At 36.4% G+C, this 22,071-nt stretch overlaps 1 protein-coding gene across 2 annotated transcripts; it reads right to left on the reverse strand.

The window, feature by feature from the left end:
• Nucleotides 1–300: 300 nt before the first annotated feature.
• LOC105057456 (putative GTP diphosphokinase RSH1, chloroplastic) lies at nt 301–19,832 on the reverse strand. 2 transcript variants are annotated; one of them, XM_010940070.4, is made up of 24 exons: nt 19,506–19,832; nt 19,186–19,397; nt 17,776–17,958; nt 16,006–16,071; nt 15,795–15,887; nt 15,533–15,664; nt 15,337–15,438; nt 15,178–15,255; nt 15,029–15,100; nt 12,937–13,044; nt 12,725–12,822; nt 10,153–10,213; nt 9,996–10,058; nt 9,855–9,911; nt 9,671–9,772; nt 9,401–9,559; nt 9,148–9,279; nt 8,988–9,074; nt 8,843–8,914; nt 2,119–2,205; nt 1,549–2,005; nt 974–1,035; nt 819–887; nt 301–749 (listed from the first exon to the last, which is right to left on the reverse strand). In XM_010940070.4, exons 1-24 carry the CDS (start codon nt 19,528–19,530, stop codon nt 645–647), a joined length of 2,682 nt encoding a protein of 893 aa, XP_010938372.1. In that variant the 5' UTR covers nt 19,531–19,832; the 3' UTR covers nt 301–644. The 2 variants fall into 2 exon arrangements, with proteins under 2 accessions (XP_010938372.1, XP_073105037.1); XM_073248936.1 differs by lacking the exon at nt 8,843–8,914 and having other exon boundaries at nt 511–749; nt 19,506–19,789.
• Between the last annotated feature and the right edge of the window lie 2,239 nt (nt 19,833–22,071).

Below are 22,071 nucleotides of genomic sequence, written 5' to 3' on the forward strand. Positions count from 1 at the left end.
TCTCAATACAAACGGGCTTCAGTCCATCGCTTGCAAAAACCAGCGGGATCAAGCAATGCAAAAACAATAATTTGTTGCGGAAGCTCCTTTTTTGTACCAATCCTTCATTTCAAGTACACACAAACAGCCTGTGCAGTACCAACCAACCATTTATGATGACGGTGTTCCAACCTTCACAAAAAACAACTTTTGGAATAAAAATGGATAATTTTTGACTATGTTTTGCTCAAGAGAACAAAACTCTGGCTGTTGCAATATAGAACAATCGTCGTGCACAAATCAACCATAAACAGGGTAACAGGGAGTAAAATGATTAACTTAAATTAAACATTAACATGAGCAGTCTATTAAATTAAACATTAACATGAACAGTCTATTTCACCCTATTTGCAAAAAGCAGCCTTTACAACAACAGCAGAGGCTTGTTTTAAGTTCCTATCTCTTTAGCTATTTACATTCTCCTAACTCCACAGGCTAGCTTAAGTACCTGCGGATGGTTTATTTTCACAAGTTTGAATGAATAAAACTGAAACACCCATGCTACAAAACTAGGTTATACCACCTTCGATAATGAAATTTAGTATTTACTCTCCTTTGTCACAACCAAGGAACCCCTTCCCACTTTAATGGTCTGATTCCATCTATTAGCATTCGAGAAAATTGTGCTCATCCAACGGACTTGACCAGCTACAACCAGCAGACCAGCCTAGAGCACCAAGGATCACATCTACACCAGAACAAGCATTGACCTGCGAATGCTCCGTGGATCAGAAACAACACCTATAACTGGAAGAAGACTTAATTTGTTTGTAAATTACCAGGTTGTCATAGGTTCCTTCATAGTGAAACAACATAACACCTATTCCTTTTCTCCTGTCAATCTTTGCCTGCTTGATCAAAAATATTGAAGGTAAGATCAATGATGCATCATATTTTGTAAGAATGAATGTTAAGAAGTCCGCATGTCACCCACCACACAAGAGCATACTGTAATGCCACCAGCAGTCAATGCTGATGTAACTTCAGCCATCATACCTGTAATTGACAATAATTGAATGCAATAATTGAAAATTAAATGCAGCTTATACCTACGGTATGCAACACAAATGGGCTGCTCAAATGGAATCTAATTAAGCACAGAAAACCACAAGAATTTTAGAAGCACATTTAAGACAAAAGTCACAGATGGCTCAAAAAGGAAGCCTCATTGGGATCAGGAGTTACATGTGGGAAAGTGGGACAGCGATGAGGTTCCATTAGGAAACAATAATAACCATTATTCGCAATATGAAATGAAAAAGAAAAATCAGCAAAAGAGATGCCTGGAAGGAAGACTCAATTTCAGGACTCAAGTGTCAATGACAATCAGATGGTTCAAATTGCCACCCGGGCAGACGATGATGTCAAAAACCAACAAAAGTAAGATATGTTGGAATGGTGCAGGTGAGATTCTTAACAAACCTGCAGAACCCTTGCACTAGATAATACACAACCTAACAAGGCATTATAGAACTACTACTATGATAGTGTATGGGGAGGGGAGCATACCCTTCTGATCAATACATACTACACAAAACCACTGAATTGCATGACCTTCCACATTGTGCCAAGAGGCAATTGTGCTAGCTTTCCAGCTTTCTAAACCAGGTAAAACTTCCTTGTATGCATGTACATTAGCATGTATGAACTCAGCAAATCCATCTCGAACCACTGAACTGCCGTTAATCATAAGATTCATTTCCTGGATACTTTTGTTGTGCTTTCCATTGATCTTAGAGATGCCAACAATGTTTTGAACATGTAAGAGATCTTCAAGTTTTCGCTTTGTGGAAGATGATTCTTCCATGTTCATTAGTATTTTCTCCCATTTGGATTTTCTTTCCTTAGTGGGAGAGCTGGAAAATGTTTGTTCATAATCACTCTCATCCTCGAGATCCGCGACAAAATTATTTACCATATCTGCAGTTATTTCAGATGCAGAGAGTGCAGCCTGCTCTCTCAAGAACTGGATGAACAGCAAATTTTGTTAATAAGATAATTAGAAGAGAAAATAAAGCTGATCAATACTCTTTGCTTTCTGACAAGTTAAACCTGTACTGCATAAAAAGAAAAGTGTACCTTCATAATTTTGTGTCTGGCACTACGAGTTTTTGCATGTTGCAACCATTGCCGATGCCTCTGGTAAGCAGATTTGCCCGATAAAGCCTGAGAAAAAGAGATTACACTGAGTCAATGAAAATATAGCCAAACAGCAACCCTTATAGTATTTCTGCCAGAGTAAAATGTCAGAGAGTATGATAAAAAGTAGTAAACAAGCAAACAAAAGGCAGCTGCAAGGTTTTCTAAAGCTGTGATATGGTGACCGAGACCGAGATTAACCAAAATATTGGTTTGTTTCAGCAAAAAGATGGAAGGTGGAGCAATTCTGAAAAGAGCTGAGTGGGATATTGACATTTTGGCTGATATGGTAAAATGGAGTAGCAACCATTTTTAGATTTTGAGATATTTGATTATGAAGCACCTTTTAATGGAGTAAAAGGGTGATCGAAAAATTGTGGCCAATATATTGATATCAAGATTTCTAGTGTCAGTACCGGACCTTATGCCCATGGCTTACTAGTATGGGGAGGGTAGATATGGTACACCACCATCGTGACACATGGTATGCTGCTGGAGGCTGGACAGCATTTGTACCATGTTTTGGTAAAATACCATGTCAAGCCTTTGTAATGAGTTGATATCTTATTGGATCGGCACAATATGCCCAGTACTAGGACGTACAGAAAACCTTTATTGATATCATTTGGGCTGATATCTTGGAATATATTAATTTATTCTAGCATGGTAAATAAATCTCAAATTTTACATATACCTTACAGTAAGTGCATTATATGGATAAAAACCAAAATTCCAAAGATGAAAACCTTGAAGCTGTGTAACCATGATGGTATATATAAAGACAACAGATTCAGTCGGTGAAAATGAAGATACGAATTCAATAGTGCAACTTGATGGTGGATTAAAAATCAAATTATGCAGCTGTTTTTATCCATGCACAGTAAGATGAAGATGCTAAAAGATGTTCCGAAGGATACAAATTTCAGAAATCAGGTAGTCTTGAGAAATTAAATTCTTAGCAGCATGTTTAAATAAGCAATTTAGACCTCAGACACTAGGCAAAACAACCTTGTGTAACAAATCCTACTTCTGTACATTTTATTCCTGTTGCTCATCTATTAATATCTTCAGGAAAACACCACTAATCAGGAGACTTCATTAGTGTGTTATTTTTTTGTTGACATGGTTTACATGTGACAACGTGCATGAGTATCAAGTAAAGATAAATATAACAACTAGTCAAAATAACACATAATATAAAGAATGTAATCTGCCATAAAGCAATTTTCGAACTAACCACAGTTTCTTTGGGAGGAATATTTCTAGGGTGTTCTATGTCATCACATGCTGATTAGATCTGTTATTGAGGTTGCATAACATAATTTTGCACATTCACTAAACTATACATGTTTAACATAGCATTCACATGTTTCTTCTCCCATTCTTAGTATGAATTCTTACATTAATTATACGTCATTGTTATATTCTTGTTTCCTGGTACGCATGCATTACTCAATAGGCATAAATCCTTAACATCAAGTTAATGCTCTAATTAAGTTCATCGATGCATTTGTTTCATAAAGTTCAAGAAATCAGTATCTGGAATAGCAGTTTAAGACCCCCAAAGACAGAACATAAATGACTTACCACACTGCCAATCACCATAGTTTATGTATACCTGAAAACAATCCTAGCAGACCCTTGATCTGAAGCTGATCATTCCATATACCAACAGCTACTCTAAAGATTGTAGGTAAAGTTCACCATCTCGGTACCGGACCCCATATCTTGCTCTTGCTTGTGCAAACAGCCTTAGTCTTTTTTCCTTATACCCCTCCCCTTTCCAATTCGTCTATTTTGCCATGGGTCAACTTCACTTAATAGGGCGTGGTAGTTAGCATGAGTTTTCTTTTCCATCTACTTCTGTAGAGCCAAGTTCCATCCTGACTGACCATACCTCTCAATTTCTTGTTAATGAGTTTCTTTGTCAGTCAGCACCCCCCCCCCCGAAAAAAAAGTGATTCCAGCTTTCTTGATTCCAAGATCCCTAATTGTAAACCAATTGAATTAATGGGCCTCCCAATATGGGAAACTGTGCCACCATGTTACTGTGTCGAAAAGGACAAGTTTAGCATACCGAGTGTTGGTACACCCCCTATACCACGTAGCAGTACCAAACTAGTATAGTATGGTACGCATCCTATACAGTCCGGTTCGGTATGCTATGGTAAACCTTGGTTGAAAGTGTTTTGTCAGTCAATTGAGGAAATTCTATTGGATGAATTCTAGACTATAATCACCTTGTAAGATTTCGGGTTTCAACACCAGAAGAGCCAGAAAGGGGTGATAATTTGGTTTGACCCGTCAGGTACCCGATCTAACCCGATCCGAATGGGGTGGGTTTTACCCGACCCGATTAAAATTTGGGGTGGGTATGGGTTTTAGAAAAAAAATCCAAAGCGGATATGGATAATAGTATACCCCGCCTCAAACCCGACCCGATATATATATATACACACACACACACCCAAATACCCAACACAAAACCCTAGCCATCTAAGCTTCTCGTATTCGGCCACTCCGCCTCTCCTAATCTTCCATATTCGACTACTCCAAGCCTCCCACCCGATTGGGACTCTTGAGGATGGAAAAATCAGAGGAAAAACTAGGAGAAAATGAAGGAAAAATCAAAGAAAACAAAGGAAAAGCGGAAAAAATTGAGGTAAGTCCTTTTCCTACATTGATTTTTTTTTCTTTTTGCTTCTTTTTCTTTTCTTTTCATTATCTTTTTTAGAGATCTGTGGGAAAGGAGAGCACTTGAGAGAGATTAGAGAGGTTTCCGAGGTTCCAATTGGGGTTTTTTCCTCAACTATATGGGATTCTATCCGAGTTGTGGTGGTGTGAGTTGGTTCCTTGAGGTTTTGAGAACTTAATCTTGGTAGAAGCGTGATATTTTGTAGGGTTGGGGATTTTTGATTGAAAAGGTTCTTCTTTGGTTACAAAATTTTTAATTTATAGGGCTATGTTCCATTGCACAATTTTTTTTAAAAAAACTATATAGGGATTTCAGGTATATCTAACCCGATTCATTTTTGGAGCTCGACCCGACCCGATCCGAGATGGGTACGGGGCAGGTACAGGTATGGATTTTTTTGCTGACGGGGCGGGTATGGGTATCGGTCAACCCGACCCATGCCCGACCTGTTGCCATCCCTACCTACTCCATAATATCTTGGAATTAGTTGAATGTTGATTCATATAATATTTTGATTACATCAGATTGCACTTAGGTTAGTTGCCAAGTGCGAATTGAGTTCCCAATTCAGGCCTTCCTGCCACAATGGCAGACTTTGGGATTTGGATGCATCATTATGTGATCTGCTGAATCACAAAGCACGTCTCAGTCCCAACTCCCAAAGTCTGCCATGTATGGCAGGTAGACCTGACGTGCAAACTGATTTTCTACTTTCCAGTGGACTAAACCACACTCTAAGATTTGAATATGAATTCTTATTTTATTGTAAACTCAACAAGGTTTGCTCTTAACAGCACTCCTACGATTTTAGACTTAATCACATATGGAAAGTTATAATAAAGAAATAAGAGTGACATGCTATTCTGAGTTCCCCTAACTCTCCAGTTTCCTTACAAGCATCCCCTATCATCCAATCATTTTGTGCAGTTTACTTGTGTAATTCATGATCTCTACCGATGACACGTGCAGCCACGCACAAAGAAGTCCTAAAGAGATCAATCCCCTGTAAAACCACCGCTGATTTTTAAATCTGACGTACATAACTCTAATGTTTTACCGTGCGGCTATTGTACTCGGGTGATCAAGGGATCGCATTATGTAGACCACATGTGGAGGCACATGCAGCAGGTACTTTAAGTGGTTAAAATAAATAAAATATATTAAATATGTTATTAATAGCACTATTTTCTATAAACAACACTAATATTAATAACAAAAACATCTAGCAATTTCCAAGTAGTACATAGTATTTAATTCTTGGTAGTAATAACTATAGCATAATTAACATATTGATATTATTGTATACATATATTTGGTCCTGAAACTCGTATCCAACCAAAACATTAGTTTGAACCTGCCTTGATTGCATGAGCCCACAAAAAAGTAGGCACATATATAGTTGCATCATGATAAGTAGGCTGCATATGAGCCGCACAATGTTAATCCTACAATATATATGTCTGTAAAGTGCTAAGCCAACCATCCTTTTGACCTATACATGACTAGACCGCATATAGTAGCTGCATAGAGGGTATGCGGCACAGTCGGGGAGCTGCATATGCATATGGGCCATATATGCAGCTTCATGCACTGCATTTTAAAACACTGGATACCTTGTTCAAGAATTTAATTGAGTGGGCATCAAAGAAGCAGAGTAAAAGAGATGAAAAGGAGGAAGCAGCGACTTTGCCAGGTTTCTTGTTTTTCATTCTTCTATTTATCTATTATTTCTATTATGAAGCTTGTGACATGCCTCCGAGCTATATAACATCTTTCCCTCCAAGCTTTCTATTTGTTTGCCTCATATATATGTGATTGAGTGAGAATTCAAAGTGGATTAATGTATCAGGTTTTAATCAGGTTTTGATGCAGGGCTCTGTTCTTTCTTTTGTGGATGCATTATGTAAACTCAACAAGCTATATGTGGTCTATAAGATCATGATGCAATGGATTGTGTTATCTTAATAAGATAAACAAAATGTCTTATGAACAATTTACTAGTTATTAGTCATGGCATTTATTTGTTATTAATACTCATCTTCTTCCCTTAAACTTGTACCAGATTGGTACATATCCTTTGATATTCCAAAAATATATTCATGGTTCCCTAGTTGCCATGGTTGCACCTCCTAGTCCCTGGATCCACCACTAGGTTTAAACAAATTGAAAAATCATGTCCATCCAACAGTGTTTAACAATTTTGCTTGATTGGTCATTACCAAAATCATTTGAAGCTGTTATATTTGTTGGATGGTTATTTTTGCTTTTCACCCTTCTCTAAAGCCTCTAAGGTCAAAATTCTAGTTGTACCAAGTTTTTATCTTTGACACCTCTCTCGGTCAAGGCTTGTAAAACCAGTTGATACAGCATGTACCCATCAGTATGTGGCGTCTCGATCCATTGATGATACATCAAGGCATTGGCATGGACAGATATTGCCTAGAACAAACCAAAGTTGCTTAAATCAATCCTAGATCAAGCAATTTGGAGTAGAATTGTGATTTTTTCACCCCTAACTGTGTAGTATTGCCTAATACTGCTTGGGATGATTAAAATAGCCTCTTTTGCAATCATTCTTCACCATATGAAGGTGAAAACGAAGGTTAAGGAGAAGGGAAGACTGCCTAGAGAGATTGGCTTGTGGGATCGAAGCTTACTTTTCTATTTTTGGGATAGTAAATCATTCTAAATAGGTAACCTTTCCCTCTCCTTTTCTTTTTTGCTCGTTTCTTTAAAAATCCAAGTGGAATGCTGTGTCAAACTCAAAGGAAAAAAAACATATGAAAATTTGTTAGATTAGGATTAAATGTTGTACGATCATCAGATTCATGCATTTTATAGTATGAATTTAGAATCAAAATCAAGGAATTTTTGAGGACCGGGGTTGAACCCCTAAGATTTATTTTTTGTAATTTCAAAAATAACCCAAAGGAGACCATACCAAGGGTGTATCAACTGCATCCATGCATACCCATTGATATCCTTTGTCAGCACCGATCACGATATGGCACGTATCCTTAGCTCCACTTGCTACACCCACATATCTTGATATTTAACATTGATTAATCTAGCTGGTTCAGGGTTAAGATTAGCAACCAATTTACCTATAAAAAAAAAAAAATCAATGAAAGCATCTATGCCTCACTGACAGATATTAGCCATTTGGCCCCTTTATTTTTTCCATTTTCCAAACATTTTCATCTCCTAAATTGCCAGTTTTTGGCATGTAATTAATACTCAAAGAGATACTTCTTATAATCCACAACAACATGCAGAGCCTTGTTTCATGGCACATTTTAAGATGAATTACAAGGGAAAATTGAGGTCTACCTCATGGATTGACTTCATTTTATGCTTCAATCCTTGTTGATCGAATATTTATGTCCAGCCCTTGATTTCATCGGCCATGCTACATTTAATCCCTAGTCCAAGAACAAGTACATACAGAAGCACATATAATTGTGCACACATCAAGCCTAACTATGTGGAAAAAGAGGCCTAACTAGGTACAGGGACTAAATGCAAACTGCTAACTATGTATACAAAGGACTAAGTGCATAACACCAGTCGAACTAAGGACCGGATATTAAGTTTCCCAATCACAAACCTTGTTCTCCTCTGCACAAGTTAGTCATACCTCTAATTTTCACTCGATGGGTCAATCCTGCCTCCCTTTAATCATTTAAAAAGGCATATCCAATATCTCTATCTAGTAGATCGAAAGATTGATTTATCCACATTATCATGTCGATGTCTAAATATAAATCAGCTCAACTGATCATTATTTTGATTGATCAAAGGCATCTAGGGCATATTTAGAATACTCTAAAATCAACCACAGAAAAACAATGGCTTGTGATTTGATATAGCTGTATTAGAATGTTGAATGCAGAACAGACACTGGAAGCAAACTACTCAGGAACAAAAAATTAATATTTGTTAGAAGAAAAAAAATTCAAAAATACTAACATTGTATGTGATTATCTCAACAACTTCAGCATTAGCAAGTACGTGCATGGGTGAAACAAGATTACCATTTACCTGCAAAGGACAAGGATTAGAAAAAAAATCCAATTGTATTAGCTCATATTCTGCCACCAATCTAGAAATGTACCTTCGCAGCCACCATTTTGTTGCCAATTTCAGTGTGAATCATATAAGCATAATCAATGACCGTAGCTCCTTTTGGTAGGTTTTTTATCTGCAAGAAATAAGATAATAATATTACAAAAATGACAAGCATTTTGATCATATTATTCCTTATGTGCGCTTACCTCTCCTTTCGGTGTAAATACAAAAATACGGCTCCCTAATAGGTCCCGCATGATAGTATCCACAAACTCCCTAGAACTCATGTTACCAACAAACTCTTCTTGCCATTCTCTTATTGCATTGAGCCAGCCAATCTATAAAAACAGTACCAATAATTGGAATGCGTGCAGTCCGTATTTTCAAAAATTATCAGACTCCCATAAATAAGGCTACCAACTACAAAAGATTGACATCTGATTAGAAAAACATGAATACCCTGAGAGCAATATCTGTACTGTTCAAGCACAATGACTTTCCTTTTGAATTCCTGCCACTGGGCACTCCATGTCCCACCTTACCAGAAACTACACCTCTCCCACTGTAGTGAGCAGCAATACCTCTTTCAGCTATTAAGTCCATATCTTCTGTTCTTATCTGCCACATTTCAAGTTATTGAAACAAAGAATGACTATTATTCTTTGTGATGGCATAACTAAATAAATCAAACTTCCAAGACAGAATACTATGGTGTATCATGGAGATCACCTGAACTTCCAAATGGAACATGCTTTCATACAGAAATGGTATCACAGTGGTATGAAGACTTTGATAGCCATTAGGTTTTGGAGTTGCAATGTAATCTTTCATCTGTTAGGTAAGAACTTGAATTTATTAAACACTGGCTTCTGCATAAGAAAATTGATAGAAGATGCACACATAGATAACTCACAGCTTGAGGTATAGGAGTCCAGATTCCATGAACAAGACCAAGAACATGGTAACAGATCTAAACAAAGCACAAAAAATAAATGAGTTTTTCTTGTAAAGCATTACAGCAAATAACATGAAGATTGGCAGAAGAATGCACCACCTGCTGTGCACTACATAAAGGACCAACTCCGATACAGGTTTTTGGCTTTACAATGATACGAAGCTGGGTATAAACAATAAACATAAGGCAGCTTTAATTAAAGAAAACCAAGAACTCAGATTTTATTATCTGTGTCAATCTGGCTGTCAAGACAAACCTGAAAAATTTGGTTGACCTCATTTATTGAACTCTCAGATTTCAATGCAGATTTATATATACTGCAATGGGAAAAAAAAACACAACAGAAAAGCATTCATCACTTCACCATTATTGGAGTAAATAACGAGTAATGGTGCACATGTAGTCATTTCCTTATTCTGTAGAAGATATGGATGAAGACTGTAAATAATAAAAGCTGATCCAAAAAATAGAAGAAAAAACAAACAGATCAAGTTCATTTTTTTGAAACTCAATATATATATAATTGAAGTTTCACATTTTGTTCACTATTATTTACATTATTAGAATTGAAGTTCCTTAAATTGTCTGCATAGTTTAGACTGCTATAACATCAAAGCACAAAACTCATGTTATCTGAATAGCACCTCTAATTCACATCATAGTTGCATTTTTTGATCAATATCAGTCCAACGAGGATCAGTGAAGGCCCTAAGCAATAAGCACTGGCATACTTTCTAAGATGTAAAGGTTAGTGGTACCAATCAATTAAAAAGTTGCTGGCCCAATAAGCATCATCACCTCCAATTCATATCATAATTGCATTTTTCAGTGAATATCAGCCTAACCAGCATTAGTGAAGGCCCTGAGCAGTAGTAAGCACAGAAATTTTGTCTAAGAAAATAGAGAATTCAATGATACACATCAATCAAAAAGTAGTTGTCTGAATAAGCATCATCAAAGGCCTAGAGATCCAAAAGAGGTTGACAAGACCTGAGCGATGGCTCTCCAGAGGCACCAAGGGTGTGAGCTAGCTGCATGGTTAAAGGACCGAGCAGCACTTGAAACTAGCTCACAACATGTATCATCTGTTGTAACTGAAAGAACAGGTCTTGTAAAAGATGTCCTAGGTTACAAGAAGCTGAGTTTTAATGTCCAATCCTGCTTAATCAGCTTGGATGTGTACTTTTATGGTAACAAAACCTCTACGAAAGAAGGCATTGAGAAACTATGTGCAACACAATTGGTAAGCAAGGAGACTGTCCATCACGATAAAGAAGGAATGGAAAAAAGAAGAAACCTAAATAAACTAGAAGACTGATATGATGACATTTTAATAGATTTCGTAGGAAACAAAGTGACTGGAACTCAGATGCACCAAAAGAAGAAAAAAAAACATGAAATTTACAAACAAAAACAAAAACAAAAACAAGCAAAAATTGAAATTCAACTGACAAGGGAAAATAAGCTGAAACTGAAAGTAATAAAATACAAGGCAGATTAATAAAATAAATAAACAATCTTCTAATTATTGAGAAAAGGTAGATTAGTTCCTTAGTGATTACGACAGAATAAAGTGTGCCAAGATAAAGTTGCCCAGGATTTAAGATTTGAGTTGGGCAGACCTATAAGTTGGCCAACCAACAGTTTATTACCATAATCCATATGGTTGAAGTAGGGATACAACAACGTTTGAAATTGCTAAAAAATTCAAGATGAGCTTTTTGATAGAGGCTGTGCGTAGAACTTCATGAACAGGGTGGAAAGATGATGAGAAAAAAATACTCACAAGTTGATGGGATATGCTATCGGATTCTTGCTAAGGTAAATCTGATCAAAGTCTTAGCACTCCATTCCAGAACTATTGAAAGTCATCAATCGATTTCAAAATCCAGCTTCAACAAATGGTTAAATCATATTATGGTAAGTGTCAGGCAATTTAGTCTAGAGACCATACTGCTATTTAGGTCCTGATTTAGTGGCCTGTTGGAGATTTAACAGAGAGTAGGAATTTTGGGGGAAAAAAATCTTTAAAGCTTTTACAATGGTAAGGGAAGATGATCCTGGAGCTATATACCATGAAACCTAGAAAAAATTATTCGAAAAGTTACCGGTAATGCAATTTCTCACAACTGCATACATGCAGAATACAACACTACATAATGCTAGTACTAACAACAAAGAATCATGCAATTGAAAAAACTCCTGATCCACCAAACCCATCTCTCTTGGAAACCAAACTACCTCCAAAAACTAGACACCAACAGCGTTTGTCATAACTTTCTCGGAATCAAGTTTAAAAATGATTCCCTTCATTTTGTCTCCCAGCTTAAAACACATTTGCAAACTAAATCTAGCACCCTTAAAATACCTTTGCCTCAAATGTTTTTAACCTTAATTATTATCATGGAATTTTCAAATAAAATAACATGGCAAGTAAAAAATGGCATGAACTGAGGCACCGCCAAATCATACCAAGTTCTGAATCTTGTTAGAAACATGTCAACTTTGTCATGGAGAACTAGATAACATGAAAGCTGGAATTTGGAAAATTACATATCACAGCATTGAGCAAATACATTATGAAAAATTGCACATCCACCTAGTGTCAAATTTATCTTATATAATAGGGATAATGCACATGTTTCAGTTATGTATTCCTTTGTACAATGTAAACTTGCAGAACTGTTCATGAATGAATAAATGTGCCAACTAGCAAAAGCATACCAAAAGTAGAATACAATTGAAGTTTATGTCTGGGCTAGAATATTATAGACAAAGCTGCTCATTTGAAAACCAAAAGCAGAATATGTTAAGCTCATGTCTTTGACCTGTATAATTCCTTACATACAGACCGAACTTCAGTTTTCACTGTCACAAGATCTAAAAACTGATCCTCCTTAATTTTTTGCCTCAGAATGCTCTTTGCCTGGACAGAAAAGGAGTATAGAAACAAAAATTATATTCCAAACATGTATATATGTGATTGCAAACATCAGGCATCAGCAAACTTATTTTGTTATAAAAGATTAAAAAAAAGTACCTCTTCTAGTTCTTTCTCATGATCTTTATAAAGTGCTTCAGCTTTTTTCTTGAGCTCAGCAAAATCACTGGGGCTTGTATACATAAAAGACAGATATTCCAGTTCTGACTGCAAAGGATGACCGCATTCATCAAAAGACAGATGTGCTCATAGAAAAGCTAAAAAAAAAAATCTTGGCTGTATTGAAAATTTTTTTGAATTGATTATCAATCAGCAAAACAAAAAACATACTATCTTTAAAAAAAATACATTTCCTAACAACTACGAATAAAAGAAAGTTAGATAAATGACAAGTCACCAAACATAATAGAAGACAGTATAAAGAGTGATAGGGAAACAGAAACTAACATTAAATCAAAATAATTATCTGTTAGAACAGAGTGATGGCAAGAAATGGCTTCTTCCCTAGCAGTGACATTTTGCTATTGACTAGAATTTAGACACTGGCTTTTACTCAGTCAAGTTCTTCTACGATGAAGATAAGACCAATAGCTCCAGGTGCCTGTGTTGGATTATATAGCTTCTTGCCTAATACACAGTTCACAGTTTCATATAATAACTACTGATGTTTCAACTAGATAGAACCAGATGATACAAGGGCTTCTTTTGAAATGAACTGTACTGGCCAAGGCCTTCAGATCTATCGCAACAGTCAGGTTAATCACAACTTAGCATCAGCTTAAAAAGGGGTAAAAGATAAATTCAAAAGCTGCAAAGAAATCAACACTATCTTTCCTGATGCATTCTAGGAGCTAGTTATGAGTATCTTCATGCAACCAAAAATGCTGCATTTCATCACATACCTTTTATCACTAAAATGAGCATGTTCCTAACACAGATTCAGATATCATGTCTGAACATTTCGGTTACAATTTGGGAGATAAGAAACAACCCAACAATAACATATACAGGACATTTTTCTTCTAGTCAGAAGTGTTGTTCTGCAAAACATTTAGCTGGAATTTTAAGATTCATATTTTTATAAGAGACTGATTTTGTTTAGTTTACAGAATCATTGTGGTTGTTGCACCAGATCAATCAAGTTCACAAAATTTTCTACTAAATAATTAAATCAAATAAAAACTTGATCTTGGAAGTCTGTCAGTGCATCATCGATCAAATTCTTGGGAAGGGTATAAAATAATTGGACAATCTTTAATGTATTGGGTCAAAAGGCAATATTCCTGATGAGCAAAAAAATTTCAGATAGGGCAGATGCCATTCATATGGTGGGGGCAAAGGTTGGTGATGTTGGAATGAGTTTGTTGTATATCATACTGTATGTGACAAGGCATGGCTTATACTAAGAGTATATATTATGCCATTGCCCCTCTTAGTAAAGTTTTAGAAATTTTGTGACCCTCCAACCCTCTCCTTCCTCATTATGCCAGACAGCCAATTTAGCACCTACCAATATGAAACCTAAACCACAAAATATTACAACAAAGAATTTCCACACAGACAATATTTTTTCCCCTCAAGTAATAAATTTATTTGTTGATCATGTAACACTCCAAAAGCACCAGTCCACTTTTCCCAGATTTCAAATCCATTAATATGAACCATCCACCTCTCCATTCTTAAATACAATATATCCAGATTACCAAGAAGGATAACCTTGAGTATCAGATGGCTGGATACTCTAACTTGATCAAACCTAAAATTCAACTTCATTTGTAAATGACATTTCACATACTCAAATTTGTTTGCACTTTATATTTTTCAAAGCATTCTTCCAGAATTCCATATTAGTATTTAATCCTACTAACAACTCGCAGATTGTATATTCTGCGACATGTGTAAAGCAATATAAGCTCCAAACCAGTCCTCATTGCATGACCATTGCAATCAGAAATTTACTAGTCTCACCACAACCATTTCCAATGTGTTTCAGAACAAAATCATTTCTTATGTTAATAACTGTTTCATCTAAATTGGACAGAATTGTGAAAAGATGTTCTACTGTCTGAATTTTAACAAAACTACATACAAAAGATGCGGAAACGCATATAACTTCAACATTCAGAATACAAGAGCGAAATTTATAGGTAATAATGTGCAGTTCTATGTGAAAAAATTCATCAAGGCTAACCTTTATTTGGTACATTCCTAGAAGCTTTGCTAAGGGGGCAAACACCTGCAGTGTCTCCAATGCAATGCTGGACTGCATAGGAAATGATGCTTAAAACAAAAGTAACCAAACAACTCACAATACCTGAACAAGAAACGGAAAAGCAATACCTGCTTGTGCTGAGGCATGTGTGAAAGAGTACGCATATTATGTAATCGATCAGCCAGTTTGACAATAATAACACGAACCTGAGACAGGCATCCTTTGATTAATTCTAGCAAAGCCAATGAAATGTTACATAAGATTCAGATGATGCACAAGAAAAGTACCTCTTCTGTCATGGCAAGAAACATTTGCCTTAGATCATCAGCTTTTACATCTCGTGCTGAACTGTTTGTGTTTTTGCACTGAAGTTTTCCCAGCTTGGATACCTAAGTGAATAACAAAGAACCTAATATATGTTTGGAATACACCGAGGGATTAACAAATGTGAACCCCAATATGATGACTAGAGCTGTATTCTACCTTAGTCTCTCCCTCGACAATGCGGCGCACAGTAGCACCAAATTCCTTTTCTATTCTCTCAAATGTAACTATATTTGTATCTTCAACAGTGTCATGCAATAAACCAGCAGCAACTGATTCCCAGTCCAGCTCCTAATCAACAAAAGCCATGTTAATCCACAAAATAATATCTGCAAAAATCATAGTGCTATATGAATTATAAGATGTCCTCCAGATGATAAGTATATTAAGCACAGAACAAGTTCTTGAGATCACAACTTACAAGTTCTCCAAGAATCTGCGCAACTTCAACTGGATGGATAATAAAAGGTTCTCCACTTCGCCGTTTTTGACCACTGTGAGCAACGAAAGCCAGCTGCACTGACAGAACCACTTTTTCATATGGTAACTAAAGGCAGCAACACCAAAATATTTAGGAAAAAACTCAGAATAATAGGAATGCAATAAATTACAGGGTATCTGAATATACACACCTTCAAAGCATCATTTACTAACTTCAACTCCTCAGGTGCAAGATATGAAATAGTGGGTTCCAGATCCTGGTACATGCATTTGAGAATACAAGATGTCATAAACTACTAAGCTAGCACATTCAAAGGAGAACCATGTTAGTGAATCATTGATAGCCCAAATCATCCAGTATCAAGCTTAGAGGTTTTTTTTTAAAAAAAAGGGGGGGAAAAATGGATCGCAAAACCATGCATGCAAAGATCAGAAAACAATGAATAAAACAATATCTAGAAAAGTAGATATTGAATTCCCCTATTTCAACATCTTGAAGCAAGATAAAGACGTTAGAACAAAATTTCTACAGATGTAGTTGGGAGAACCACCATATCACCATCAAATTGAAGGACAGAAAGAAAACCTATTAAGCCTAATCTCTTGCATGCTAACTCTGCCGCAAACGGACAGATAGGAGGCAACCACAGCAGCTCTTCCACAATGGACACTTGAATCTACCATATAACCACATTGGAGTGTCTACAGCAAATAGAGCCACTTTGATATAGAGATAGATGTGACTTATAATAAAATAATAAATCAACTGTTGAAGACGACAAGAAGGAAGTCCAAGGCAAAAGTGGGAGAACCTCATGATGTTACTCCTGTTTTACTCTTTAGCATGGCTGGAGGGTGAGTTAAGACTTTTAGTTGATAATTTCAGACTAAGCAAGTTAACATGATTGATATATTGATACATATTTCAAGCTGGAGGGATGATAGCTACAGAAATAGGAAACTAAACTGATTAGGCTCACTAATCAGTGTCCTAGCTGTTGCGAAACAAAGAAAAGTGGCAAACTTACAAATATATTGCATATAGTTGCTGCACATTGCCTTGAAGAGACAGCGAAGTAAGTTGGTTATTCCTTGTTGCTATAAATGTGCCAGAATATATGGATAAAAGTACAAATCCTTTCTCAGTTGCCTTTTTCTAAGTAACTTGGACAAAGCATGGTATAAGAATCAATGAAAATCATTAGAGATAGAGAAGGGAAATCTATTCCCCTCGTCTTTTATTCTTATGACTGGGGAGAGTCATTTGGAGAACCAATTTTTGCCTAGTCCCACATATTTCTATCCACTTTATTCTAACGTCATTTCTACTGTTTAACACCACCTTAATGTTAATAGTTTTTCCTAATTGTGCCCCACTTTTACTTTCCACCACTTTATATGTTACAAGAATTTACAACTTACAATACATGATGGGTGTAAATAAGACATTTTTCATTACAAATTTTATAATTGCCTTAGGGCTCTTTCAATATCCCAAAAGAATCAATTTTATAAAATACTTCGCATGCACCAGTGAACTTTCACTTCGTACATTGTGCGCAATGCATCAGACTTGCCACAAAGTAGAAAGGCAAGTGCAACTCCTACTATTTGTTAAGCTGTCAAGCTATTCTTTCCTTAATATACATGATTTAACTAATAAGGTCACCTAGAGGACGAATACGTATTGTCGCCCAGCATAAGTGTTGGTTCCTGGGTGCTAAAATTTTTGTCTACCCCATGCATGGCCACCAAAAGTTTTCAGTTCAATAAAGAAGTAAATTTCATTACTTTTTCAATATGATGAGAAAGCAACTAAGCAAAAATCCCAGTACCAAAAAAATGACTAATCAATATAAGAGAAAAAGGAACAGAATAAGAAAACCTCATTATTCCATGATCAGAACATGAGGTCCAGGGATAACAGGGGGAAAAAGAAATAGCATAAAATTTATACATACCTCCCATAATGACTCAGGTGAAATGGTGTTAGAAGGTTCAGAAGATGAGGAAGAATAACACAGCCTCCATGTTTTGCCAGAGAAAAAGGAAATACATGACCTAGTAGACCTTCCAGAGAGCACAAGAGCAACAGCTCCTCTAGAGCCTAAGTCACCATCAAGGTTTTCACATTTCCAGGTGGCCTAGAAAAATCAATTAAAAAACGAAATTATTGTGTAAATCTTACTACTAGAATCCATTAACAGGTTAGAGATATAACTGACACATATTTGATGAGGTAACTTTATAAGATGATTGCTCATATAAGATATATAAGAACAAAAGTGCCTGGTGAAGTTGCACTTACTTAACAATTATCTATTCATATAAGTAACATGATTTCAGTGAAAGATTTTTTAACAAGATGTGGTACCAATTTTTCATGCTTACCATGCATATGTGATATTCTTCACTTTCAAAGTGGGGCATGTAGATTTTTGTGAGGTACTTGTCTGCTAGATGGCATATTATCCCGGATATCTAACTAAAATATGAAGGAGAATGTTTCGTTGGTATAGCATACTGGTATGATATGACACACTCTGTACCAGACAGTGCAGGGTGGTACAGCAAACATTGGTTGGTATGATATTCAAAATCTCTGCACATCCAAGCATTCTTTGAAAAAACATTGGTTTGTGGGTTTCCTATGGCCAAAATAATTTTCAATTCCTTTCACTCCAACCATGGCAAATAGAGGCACTGACAGAAATTTGGATCAATGCTATCTGGGATTTACAGTGAAACACATCAAGTAAAAGGATGACCTATTCGCATAAATTATTAACATGTTCTCTTTATACCAATCTTATGCCAACAAACTTTCAAAGTTACTTAGCGAAGGAATACTTTAAAGAAAAGATTATCCATAATCTTTTCTGCCCTGTTGCACCATCTTGCCGAGTGCAGTTGTAGGACAGACCTGACTTCCAAAATCCAGTAGCTTTTTCCTTGTCTAGGCTTTCCAAAAGATGGATTTGCAATTAAGACTTCATATTTTAGGACAATTCAATAGACTCAAATTCCTTCCAAGCAAACTAAGGTTAATTGCACCGTCATATCTGGCTTTCAAAACCATCACTAAATGCCTCGTTCAATCTAAACATGAGTACAACCTGTCCAGTATGACTTCAGTATAATCTAATAATCTGGAATGTCTCCAGGGCTGATTGTTAAATAAAAGGTCTTCAATCCTCTTCTGCTCAATCCATACATAACACCTTACAAAGCTAAAGCAACTAAATTAATACCAGTTCCCCAAACCCAAGAAACCAACTACTTTCCAAAGCCAAAAAGCAAGAAAACCGATAAAGCTTCTTCAATAACAAACAGAAGACGAATTATAAGTTGCAAGAGGACCAAGAACTTACCAGGGGGTTCACATAGCGAGACGAGCTCTTCCTCCTGCTGCGCTGCCCCTCCTGCAGGTGCAGCGAGAACTGGGGAAACGGTGTGCTGGCGAGCGACCCGGTCAGAGCCCTCGGCGCCTTCCAAGCACACGACAGTACACTGCATTCGTACCGCCCACTCCCACTTCCTTCTCCTTTAGAAAACTTACAGAGATTCAGGGACTCCACAGAACCTGCGCCATTCCATCGTATTCCCAATTCGATCAAACCCAAAACCCTACTCACCAAAATCAAAACGAACAAAAAGAAATGCACAAAGAAAAGAATTCAAACAACCCTACCGGACATAGACGGCGCAGAAGCCATCGCTCGTCTCGAAATCCGAATCAAGAAATCTCATCGACTCCAAAGAAGTGCAACGTCTCCAATCACTCGAACAAAAAACAAAGAAATGGAGAATCTTCGGCGATGGAGAAGAAGAAACCACCACTCCGTCGATTCAAACTAAAACCTCTTCGATTAATTTGGAGAAATCCGAATCTTGGAGACGATCGACAAGAAATCCAAAGAAAAAGAATTAGGGTTTGGAACCGAGAATCGGAGAGGGATGGAGGTCGAAAGAAGAGGAGGCGAGCGGAGGGAAGAAGAGATAACGAGGAACGCGAGGCCACACAAGACCGCAGCTCAGAAGATTTTATTCTAATAATTTCTTTTCTATATATTTCACTTACGTCTTCCCTTCCGGATTTTTTTTAAATTTTTTTAAATCTTTTATTTTTAAAAGTATCCCCTCCCCCACCTTATACTCAAAATTATAGTCTACGTTGAAATCGCTGGTTGCCACGTTGGCACCGATATGATTTTTTTTTTTTTTGGGTAAATGGAGGAGAGGGGAGTATGACCAGTGGGCGAACGGAGGAGAGAGGAGCACGATCGAAGGGTCGGGGGCTATATCGGAGGTGCGAGAGGAGCACGAAGCAGCGACAGATGGCACGATCGGAGGAAGAGAGGTGCGCAGAGGCGACAGAGGCGCACGCTGGGGAGAGAAAAAGCGTGGAGGGACGACGGTGGCACCGCACAAGTCGATCGTCGGCAGAGGAAGGTCGATTAGGAGGATAGAAGGAAGGAAAGAGAGAAATGAAGAAAAAATAAAAAAATATAAATTATAAATAATTTAAAAAAATATTTTAAAAATTATTTTTTAATAATATTTTTTAAATTTAATAATTTATTATTATTTTAAAAATTTATTTTGAAGTAAAAGAGAAGTCGTAGGCGACGTCAGGAGGGAGACGGCCATAGGGGACATAATCTAGGCGGCATGAGGGGGGAGGTGGTTGGGGGTGCGAGGAAGTCAGGGGACTCACCAGGGGGGGAGAAAGAAAGGAGGGAGGGGGGGGTGGAGGCGGCCATGGGGGAGGAGGTTGTAGACGATGTGGAAGGGGGAGAGCAAGTAAGTGAACAAAAGAGCGGCATTAGGAGAAAGGTGGTCAGGGGTGCGAGGAGGTCGGCGATCTCTCTCATTTTTTTTTTTTTTTGTTGGGAGCACATGGAGGGCGGGGGGGGAGGCGGGTGGGGGCGAGAGGCGGGTCGATCGGGTGTGGGAGGAAGGGAAGGGAGAAAACAAGAAGAAAAAAGAAAAAGAAAAAAAGAAAAGGAAAAAGAAGAAAAAGAAAAGAAAAAAAAAAGAAAAGAATAAATTTAAATATTTTTTATAATAAAATATTTAAATAATAATTAATTTAAATAAAAATAATAAATAAATATTTATTTATTTATTTATATTTTTAAAATATTTGAAGTGAGTTGGTCTTTTAAAGTGCAATTTTCTAGAAAAAAATATTTTTTATATTTTATTTATTTATTTATATTTTTTATTAATAAATAATTTTTTAAAAAAATAATTTTAAAAAATAATCTTTAAAAAATATTTTTAAAAAATATATTTTATTTATTTATATTTTATTTTTTTGATTTCTTTCTTCTCCCCCTATGGCTCTGCGTCGAGCATGCACTGCCACCCCTCTTGGCGCACATCAGAAAGTTGACTAGGAATCATAGTTGCCGCTGTACTTTAGTGATGTCAAATTATTATTAATCAAATTATAATAATTTATTATTAATCAAATTGTTGGTTTGATACTGCTCCATTTTTAGATGTAGATGTCAGGATGTATAAGATTTTTTTAGATAGATGTTCGAGAGTCAAATGGTTTCAGATTCTTATGAAATTTAAAACTCTGGTTACCAGTCAAGTCAAAAATTTATACAAAAAATTTGAGAATTTTTTAAAGTCTCTAGAAATAAGAATCGCAGTTTCTCTAAGGACTATGCAGGGTACCTATTTGTAGATTTTGATGCAGGAAGTCAGGACGTATAAGATTCTTCCGGATAGATTTTTGAGAGTCAAATGATTTTAGATTCTTATGAAATTAAAAATCTCACTTATCAATCAAATCAAAAAACTTACATAAAAAATTTGAGAATTTTTTGAAGTTTTTGGAAGCAGAAATCATAATTTTTCTGAGGACTGCATAGGGTATCTGTTTGCAAGTAGTCAGGACATGTAAAGTTCTTCTAGATGAATTTTTGGAAGTCAAATAGTTTTAGATTCTTATAAAATTTAAAACTCCACTTATCAGTCAAGTCAAGAACTTACACAGAAAAATTAAGAATTTTTTGAAGTTTTTAAAAATAGGAATCGTAGTTTTTTTGAGGATTGCATAGGTGTTGGAATTTCATGTCGGGGCATGCATGTATGTTTCAATTTTTTTTCTAAACAACGCAGCGGAATAGAAGATTAAAATATCTTTTAATCTAAATCATGCATGCGTAAAATATGGAATACAAGGATCTACTTCATATATTGAAATTGAGCATATGTTGATTTTGTATTGAAATTCAATA

The sequence above is a fragment of the Elaeis guineensis genome, chromosome 14 (assembly GCF_000442705.2).
Source record: "Elaeis guineensis isolate ETL-2024a chromosome 14, EG11, whole genome shotgun sequence".
NCBI lineage: Eukaryota > Viridiplantae > Streptophyta > Magnoliopsida > Arecales > Arecaceae > Elaeis > Elaeis guineensis.